This window comes from Danio aesculapii, chromosome 15, assembly GCF_903798145.1.
Source record: "Danio aesculapii chromosome 15, fDanAes4.1, whole genome shotgun sequence".
Classification (NCBI taxonomy): Eukaryota; Metazoa; Chordata; class Actinopteri; order Cypriniformes; family Danionidae; genus Danio; species Danio aesculapii.
The window spans coordinates 32,758,642-32,768,930 of record NC_079449.1 but is presented as its reverse complement, the minus strand read 5'-3'; the positions used below and the strand labels follow the sequence as shown (position 1 = coordinate 32,768,930).

Sequence of the window (10,289 nt, the reverse complement as noted above, 5' to 3'; positions counted from 1 at the left end):
ATACAAAGATGACAGCTAAAAGATGGTAGTATTACACCATTCCTTGATTTTCTTAATGAATTGTATTAAATCGAATATAAAACACGCATAAAAACGTCCTCACCAATGTCAAGAGCAAACCTACGCCCTCGGTGTTATCACTTTGATTAGTCATGTTGATTGGTTTAAATTTACAGGTAAGTGTGCCAAAGAAAGACAAGGGTGAAATAAAACAGTGTTGTTTAAGGTCGAGCATTTCTATTGGCTGGACTGTCAGGGAGTGTTCGTTTACATAAGGCATTCATTGCAATGAGGGCTGCAAACGGCGAGAAGTTGAGCAGTTCTCCTGTAAAGAGTTTTCTCTCAAGACTGTAATGGATCGCTGGAGAGGCAGAGTTGCTCTTGTCACTGGAGCTTCAGTAGGAATCGGAGCTGCAATCGCAAAATCTCTTGTCCAGCATGGCATGAAGGTGGTCGGATGTGCCAGAAACGTGGAACAAATCAAGGTAACTATTACAACTTCTGATGAAAAATGTAATTCTTAATGTGAGGAAGGTGAAGGTTTTATTTGAACGGGTCTATTCAAGAGAAGATTTTGTAGTTAGGAAGTTGATCAATATCGATTTAATAGGTTACTTAATATTGGAAAACAAAACGCGTATTCTTTAAACTTTTCATAAATATTTTGGGAAGAATGGCTATCTCAGACCTAACTCACATGTTATGTTTAATAGATTGGTCTAGCTGCTATGTGTAAAACTATAGTCTATATACAGAAAAAAAAAAACAATTGCATTTCCTCACTGTGGACAAATTGGTTTACAGTAAGAACAGTACATATAATTTTAGTTGTATAATTATTATTGCTAATGTAAATATATAAATATTGTTTAGTCATTTAGTAAAGATGCTCAGTAAATGAAGTATGGCATCATCTGATTCACAAAACTATCGTTGATTTATGGTTTACACTTTTGTTTCTGTGCAAGCTTGTATTTTTATAAAAGTTTATCTAATTGTAAAACTAAATGTTATATTCTAACTATTATAAATGTGTAGGTTTTTTCTTTTACCAGATATTTATGTTTTGTAAATGCATTTTATTTGTTACAATAAAAAAATAATTAATTTATTAGCGATGTCCCGATTAGGTTTTTTTGTCCTTGAGTTGAAATATCACACATTGAACAAAAAGACAAATTTCAAAGCATTTCAAAGGACGTTTAAAGTGTTAAGTTCACCCAAAAATAAATACTCTGTTGTTTACTCCATGCCCTTGGGGCTTTCCTGAACTCTTAAACACAAATTAAGACACTAGTAATGAAATCTGAGAGATTTCTGTCCCTCTGCTAAAACGTCTGTTCCCCCTAAAAACTGAAACCACTCATGAAGTCATCAAAAAATAATCAATCTGGTCTTCTAAAAAAAAAAAAACATAACCAATTGATATAATGAACAGATTTCATTCAGGCTTCTGTTTACATACAAGCCCAGAACAGATTGATTAAATTAAGTCTGTTCATCATGTGATCATGTGTCTTGAAAAGACTTAAACCACTCAGTTCATGTGGATTCATCCGTTTTTGAACATTTGAAAAAGTAAGAGTTTTGGTTAATGAGTAAGGGTTTTAGGTGAATAATAATTGGAACTTTCCCCCTAGCTGCTAATTCAAAACAATCCAGTTTATTTGGTGTGTTATGTCATATCACACTTGTGAAAAGAGATCAAAACCAACTGGTGATGGAAAAAATATAATAATAAAAATATAATAACTTTATTAGATCAGGTTTATTTGCCCTCGAGTCCAAGTGAATTGATTTTGAGTATCTACCGATACGGAAACCCGATCCGATATTTATAATAGATAAGAAAAGAATAAAGAAGAGCGAAGAAACAGATCCAGGATGCTCCTTATTTTTTATTTAATTCACTTTATTTTAACATTCAGCTACTCTGTTAACAAACAGAGCACTTCTGTGAGGTAGCTTAAACAATCAAGTAATAAATAACATCAATTCTTCACTTTTGGACTTGAGTGCAACAGTAAATATAAAAAAAATCTATAAATACAAATAGCTCCTCAACTTAAAATACCCGGCAGGCAATCCCAAGTTTTCATATCTCACAGTTTGCTATGGCAATGTTGTCGTCATCAACTTTATAATACCTTCAGACTGCAGACATACTCATGCCTTCCGCTTCAAGCTGCCTCCATGTTCTACTTTTTCAGCATTTAACCAATAGCGTCTCTGCAACAAAGTGATGTCATGCTGCACGCGTTGCTGTTTCTTTGTGAAGGCAAGAAAGAGGTCTAACCCTTTTTTTATTTTGGGTGGAAAATAGTACTCACAAACAAAAAATCTTGAATTTGCAGCCTTCTTTTCACATTTTTTAATTGACGTTGAATTGAGTTGATGTTTTAATTAAATCTCTTAGACTGGTTAAACACAAGAAAAGTGATAGATTCTTGAATTATGATAATTATTTTGGAAATATCACGGATACGTAAGTCCTTCTTTCCTCTTGCTGTATTTGTGTTATTTATGCATCTCTCTTTAATTTGTTTTTCTCTTTTGTGTTTTTACTGTTTTATATATGTTCGTAATATTATTTAACCTAAGATCGGATTTTGTATGTTTGTTATTGAAGTCAATAAAAAAAAGAAGAAAAAAAGAGGCCTAACTCTGTGCCACTGCATAACTATAGATGTGTTAAACAATAAAGAGAATATATGTACATAGATATTCAAGTCCTGATCGGTTGGTAACGTCCTGATTCCTATCAAGTCTGAAACGGCGTGATCGGGCCCGATTTCCAATCATGTGATCAGATCTGGACATCCCTAATTTTGTATTCAAAAGATATTTCTTTTTGATGAATGATGGATCATGCTGTTGTTATATAAATTGTAATCAATACACCAAATATGTCTGGCTAATAAATGACCAAAGTTATATATTCTGTCAAATTAGTTACAATAAAAAAAAAATTAAATCCCTCTGCCAGTAGTTTTGAACTTTGTTTCCTTTATGGAATGTAAATCTCAAAGATCTCTTTTCCTTTTGCAGAAACTGGCAGCTGAATGTGTCAGTAGCGGATTCAGCGGTGCTCTGTTTCCATATAAATGTGATCTTTCTGTAGAGGATGAAGTGTTGTCCATGTTCTCCTGGATCAAGACTCAACACAAAGGTGTTGATGTGTGCATTAATAATGCTGGTTTAGCTCTGCCAGAGCCTCTGTTGAGTGGCAAAACCAGCAGCTGGAGGACTATGATGGACGTAAGTAGCTCAGCAATAACAAATAATCATTATTTAATGTGCCAGCATGCTGATGTTGTGATATTCATGTTATTAGTCATAGTAAAACACCCATTTTTTCAGGTCAATGTCATGGCCTTGGCAGTGTGCACACGAGAGGCTTATCAGTCCATGAAGGAAAAGAAAGTTGATGATGGCCATATCATTAATATTAACAGGTATGGGGAGTTTTAATAAACATAATTATAATAATATTTAATAATAAAAAAAATTTGCCATCATTTTGTGTAGCTTATTTATAAACTAATTTCGAGAGGATCACGTGCTTATGATCAACACGGCTGGCTCCTCATTAGCTCCGGAATCTGACCCATTAGATAAATACGGAAGCATTATAAATAACCAGAGTTTTTCACTCCAGTTTTCTTCATCTTGAAGCTTCCCCCCCTTCCACCCCTACTTCCTCCCCCTTTTTCGATAGGGCGACACGGTGGCCCAGTGGCTAGCACTGTTGCCTCACAGCAAGAACATCGCTGGTCTAACCTCTTATTGGGCTGGTTGGTGTTTCTGTGCGGAGTTTACATGTTCTCCCCATGTTTGCGTGGGTTTCCCCCGGGTTCCCCGGTTTCCTCCTAACGTCCAAAAACAAACCATAGCCAATCGACTAAACCAAATGATCACCTAAAACAACTTTAGTTTACACTTCTCACATGGCGACAAGCAGGGGAGTTCTCGAGACTTACCTGAGCTCGAACTCTCCTCTCGCCCTTCTAACAGGAGGGAGCCCCGGGCTCGAGGAAATTACGAGCTCAGGGCTCTCTCCCGGGACAGCATGCCAAATACGCTTTATTGATTATCAGCTAAGTGTGAACTCTTGAAATATATATTCAAGCATTAAAGCAAGCATTATCATCACATGTGTTTTAGTGTTTGTGGACACCGTGTGCTTAACCATGCTGATGCACACTTCTACACCGCTACTAAATACGCAGTGACCGCTCTCACCGAAGGTTTGAGGCAAGAGTTACGAGAGGCCAAGACACACATACGTGCCACAGTAAGAACAAATAGAAGAACACTATTTAAATAATGTGATTATTGTATTTGGTACTAAGAGCGCTCTTTCTTTAACAGGGAATATCTCCTGGTATAGTGAAGACAGAATTTGCCTACCGACTATTTAGTGATGACCAAGAAAAGGCCACTGCTATGTATAATAGTGTTGAGGTACGGGCACATTCTGATTCTGTTACAACATCTTGACAGTGATTGTTTGCATGTTTAAATGGTTAAATCTCCCATTTCCAGTGCCTGCAAGCTGATGACATAACCAATGCAGTGGTGTATGTTCTAAGTGCTCCTCCTCATGTTCAAGTAAGCATTGCAATCACTTTTCACCAAAAATGAAAATTCCACCGTCATTTCATCACCCTCATGCTGTTATAAACGTTCATTCATCCTTGAAACACAAAAGAGGATCGTTGTTTGTGGAAATCTGATGGATTTCTGTTCCTATATTGTCCACTGGAAGGTTTTTACAAATTTGTTTTTGAGTGAAGGTAGGATAGAGACTGTGTTAATTTTACATCCAATCAAACAGAAAAACATGCATTTTAATCATTATTGTTTCAACAATTATCAAATATTGCTATTATTAGGGATGTCTAGATCCAAAAATGTGATCGGAAATTGGGCCCGATTACGCGGTTTCAGACTCGATCGGAATCGGACGTTACCTCCCGACCAGGACTCGAATATATATGTTTCTATATATATATATATATATATATATATATATATATATATATATATATATATATATATATATATATAAAATATATGTATATATATATATATATATATATATATATATATATATATATATATATATATATATATATATATATATATATATATATTTATGTATATGTATATGTGTATATATACATATATATATATATATATATATATATATATATATATATATATATATATATATATATATATATATATATATATATAATATATGTATATATATATATATATATATATATATATATATATATATATATATATATTTATGTATATGTATATGTGTATATATACATATATATATATATATATATATATATATATATATATAAATATATATATATATATGTGTATATATATGTATATGTATATGTGTATATATATATATATGTATATGTATATGTGTATATATATGTATATGTATATATATATATATATATATATATATATATATATATATATATATATATATATATATATATATATATATATATATATATATATATATATATATATATATATATATATTCTCTTTTTGTAACACATCTAGAGTTATACGGTGGCACAGAGAAAGACCTCTTTCTTGACTTCACATAGAAACACAATGTGTGCAGCATGACATCACTTTGTTGCAAAGACTCTATTGGTTACATACCAGCAAAGTTAAACAGAAGCAGCTTGAAGCATTATAGAAGTATCGGATCGGGTTTCGGTATCAGTAGATACTCAAAATCAAATGACTCGGACTCGAACTCGAGGGCAAATAAACCTGATCAGAACATCCCTAGTTATCATTATATTTTTCCATTACCGGTTGTTTTGTGTTTTTTTCACAAGTGTGATTGGAAATAACACCAAATAAACTGTATAAACTGACAAAACGTAAAATACTTACGCTTTCTCGTGAGATCAGGCTGAAATTTCTTCTGATTGAAAATAACATGCGTGTTTGTTTGACGTGTCATTTGAGCAATACCACAACCGGGTCAAAAAGAAAACATGTTTTAGAGAAATTGCTAATTCCCTTCAAAAGCCAGGTGAGCAAAATTAGCACATTCTCTAACCCACTAAAGGCTTCTTTCTCATTATGAAGTTCATAACAAAAGATATACTACATGATATTGCGCTGTTTTCGTCACTTCTCACATGTATTTGGTTATGAGACGTAGTTTGTGGACCAAGACAAAGTTGTCGGAAAATCTCCTATTGTAAAATCATGCATTGTAAAAACCCCTGTCAGTGATCCATCCTGCAGTGTAAACACAGCAGCGATGAATGCTACCCCAGATAGTCATGCAGTGTAAAAACTGCAGTTTTTATCTCCATGCATGCACTCTCAATTGAATTTAAAGCGACATTGTATTGAATTAGCTACTAGGTGCAAAGTTCCTCTTATAGTTCACCTAAAACTCTTACTCATTAACCAAAACTCTTACTCTTTCAAATGTTCAGAAATGGATTAATCCTCATAAACTGAGCAGGGTTCATATGGTTCTGGAAAACCTGGAAGAGTGCTGAAATTTTGAAAAGGCATTTTCCAGGCCTTGAAAAGTTTTGGAAAAACAAATAGACCCCAAAAGTTTTGGAAAGTCATGAAAATTTGTTTAACAATTATCCCTGTACTTGAATATATTTGAGATGATAAAATTGTGAATGTGCTACCCACTGCGCCACCGTGCAGCCCCAATAACATATTACATTTAATGCATTCTAAGATCAACCACTCAATAAATGGCATCAAATGAAATGTAAACGATAAGGGTCTTGAAAAGGGCAGGATGTGTGAGATGCTGGTGAGGTTTGATTGGTCAAAAGAGCTGATTGGAAACTGAAGTATGAGGTGATGTCGGAAAAAATGGTTTATCCATTTAGGCATAAGTGACAAACCACATGCTCTGCACATTTATATCTTCTTAATGCAAATTTTATAACAGTTTTGGAGCACACTATATTATAGATATACTTATGACTAGGGCCAGACGGAATCTGCGGACATATATATCTACTAAAAGACAAAAAATATTACTTTACAAACTATATTGTAAATAGATCATAGAAATATTTTCATATTAGTCAATAATATTACTGAAATTAATAAAAAAAATTGAATAAATATAAATGTACACACATTTACACAAGTAAATAAACAGAATCAACGATGGGCTGAAAATCTGTGGAATTCTGCGCGTGCAGATTCCGTGTGGGCCTATTTATGACTAACATACTGATACTAACATTGAAAATCTTTTCACATTACGGGACCTTTAAGGGTGGTGTTGCTTACAGTATCCTTTACTATGGTAAGGGAAATTGGTGATTGGATAATGTTGATTTTGGTGGTTCATTCTGCTGTGGCGACCTCAGATTAATAAATGGACTAAGTCGAAAAGAAAATGGATGAATGAATGAATGAATAATGTTGATTTTGTACTGATACAGAAATTCCTGCATTGTACTTTCTACGCAGAACCTTGATTTAATGGTTGATTTGTAAATCTATATGATATTTACTTCCTTTCTCTTGTGTAGATCGGTGACATCGAGTTAACGCCTGTGGAGCAGTCGATGTGACGTGGCCAATTAAATGGAATCCAGCTAAACTGACACATTGTGACAGCGATCAAGTACAGAACACTGCTCTGCCTCACACTGAAATATGAAGATATCATTACTGTTTAACTCACTAATACAGTTAATAACAATGTGCATTCACTACTATTTAGAAACAAATAAAATGGAGATATTTGGAAAATGTGCTCTTGATGCTCTTTTAATTAAAAACAAAACAAAACATCAGTCAAAATGCAGTATGACTGTCATTTTTTACCTACTTTGATAAGATTTTGATATTTTTTTAACTGCAATTTTGATGATCTGCAATGCTTTTTTACAACCTCTAGTGCTCGATCTACAGCTCAGCATTGCAGATTAATGATATTAAATTGTTGCTTTGTTTGTTTGTTTGTTTTTTATCTAACAAAGGATTAGGGACAATGCACTCATTGTTATTCAGAGACAACTGATGCCATAGACATAGGGCATATAGCAAAAAGCTAATTTGCAGCTCTATAGCGTCCCTATCATTGCCTTGAATCGGATATCTTGATGAATTATTTCCGTAGGACAAAAGCTTATGTGGAGTAATTTTTTTTAATGAGTGGGATTTATTTACTAGTGAAATACATTTACAAATATTAGCATTCTGAATTCTGCATTTATTTCTGAATATTTGATGCAGTCTTTTATTATAATATGGTGCTTTTTGGAGTTTTTAAAAGCCATGTAGCTTATCATTTACACATTTACGTTGTTGTTTTTAATGTTGTTAGAATACCTGTCAACATTTGTCTCTGAAATTCCGGGAGACCTGGGATGTTTGTTTGAATAACACAGTTGAGAACCGAGTTAGTAACTGTACTGTGGTGTTAGTAACTGTACTATGGACCAGGTTTCTGGTGGCCGCTGCCATCAGATACTATACCAAAGTTGGCGACCCGGAGGTGTTGCAGACTGTACCAAAAACCTGAGGACTGAGGGTGGGGTAAAATTATTTTCTGGGAGAAATAACAAAACGGGAGGGTGGCGGGAGATCTGTCTAAAATACAGGAGAGTCCCAGGAAAAACGAGAGTGTTGGCAGACATGGTTGTTTGATTATTAAAATGTTCTTCACAATTAAAGGGGACCTATTTTGCTAAAAAACACTTTTAAAAGAAGTTTAAACATAGTTGTGTGGCAACAGTATGTGAGCCTCTAATAAAAATAATGATTGTATTCTATTCTTTATGATTACACTATAAAAATAAAACAGTAATAAAAACAGTCTGCAGAAAGACTTTGATTAACATTTTTACTTTGTACTCATTATCAGAGAGGGAAAGCCCCACTCATTAGTAACAATCTCCCCCTTAGTGACATAAAGAGCCTTGAGTGAGCAGCAGTCATCTGTCATTAGAGATTTTACCCTGTACCTGCTGAAAATAATGTTAGCGACTGATGCAGAGTTCAGACTGCATTATTTTAGCCCTGATTTTGACTCGCCGACAGGTTTTGAGAAATCGCCGACAAATGCCTGAAATTACAGGCAAATCGATGCTCATTCACATGAGTAACAATCGCACAGTGTGAACTATCAAGAGAATTTAGCCATCTGAGAGAATTGACAATGAGACACCTGTGAGATATTTGGCATGCTAAATATCTGGAGCTGTCGGCGATTCAATTCATGCTGTGTGAAATTTCCAACACAATCCCACGGCAATTCGTAACTTTTTGATTTAGTGGCTAATTTGCACGAATTCGTACAATTTAGTACGATTTGCTCATCACCCAATGACGGTTAGGTTTAGGGGAGGGGTTAGGTGCCACGCCTCCTTTTTAAAATTGTACAATTTCGTACGACTGAACTCGTACGAATTCGTACGAATTAGCCACTAAACTGACAAAACGTAAAATACTTACGCTTTCTCGTGAGATCAGGCTGAAATTTCTTCTGATTGAAAATAACATGCCGTGTCTGTTTGACGTGTCATTTGAGCAATACCACAACCGGGTCAAAAAGAAAACATGTTTTAGAGAAATTGCTAATTCCCTTCAAAAGCCAGGTGAGCAAAATAAGCACATTCTCTAACCCACTAAAGGCTTCTTTCTCATTATGAAGTTCATAACAAAAGATATACTACATGATATTGCACTGTTTTCGTCACTTCTCACATGTGTTTGGTTGTGAGACGTAGTTTGTGGACCAAGACAAAGTTGTCGGCAAATCTCCTATTGTAAAATCATGCATTGTAAAAACCCCTGTCAGTGATCCATCCTGCAGTGTAAACACAGCAGCGATGAATGCTACCCCAGATAGTCATGCAGTGTAAAAACTGCAGTTTTTATCTCCACCCCCTTTTAAAAAGCATGCACTCTCAATTGAATTTAAAGCGACAGTCACCAAAATGACACAATTTGCATCAAAGCCTATAAAGGACAGTTTGAAAGAGTTATGAAACATCATTTGTGTGATATTTTGAGCTGAAACTTCAATATCACACACTCTAGGGACATCAGATACTTTTTTTACATCTTGTAAAAAAGGACATAGTAGGTCCCCTTTAAAAAACGTAAAGGATTTCTGAGGACAAAGGCATCACTGCAAAAACCCACTTTCATTTTTTCAAAGCAAAGGCTGTTTTTCCAACATATCTTCTTCACGGAGAACATGAAGAATATTTGACTGATATAATAAGCATGT

At 34.4% G+C, this 10,289-nt stretch overlaps 1 protein-coding gene across 1 annotated transcript; it reads left to right on the top strand.

Annotated features, from left to right (window-relative positions):
* Nucleotides 1-257: 257 nt before the first annotated feature.
* LOC130242153 (dehydrogenase/reductase SDR family member 11-like) lies at nt 258-7,852 on the top strand. The gene is made up of 7 exons (XM_056474175.1): nt 258-485; nt 3,049-3,258; nt 3,361-3,455; nt 4,165-4,294; nt 4,372-4,464; nt 4,546-4,611; nt 7,579-7,852. Exons 1-7 carry the CDS (start codon nt 354-356, stop codon nt 7,618-7,620), a joined length of 768 nt encoding a protein of 255 aa, XP_056330150.1. The 5' UTR covers nt 258-353; the 3' UTR covers nt 7,621-7,852.
* Nucleotides 7,853-10,289: the final 2,437 nt, after the last annotated feature.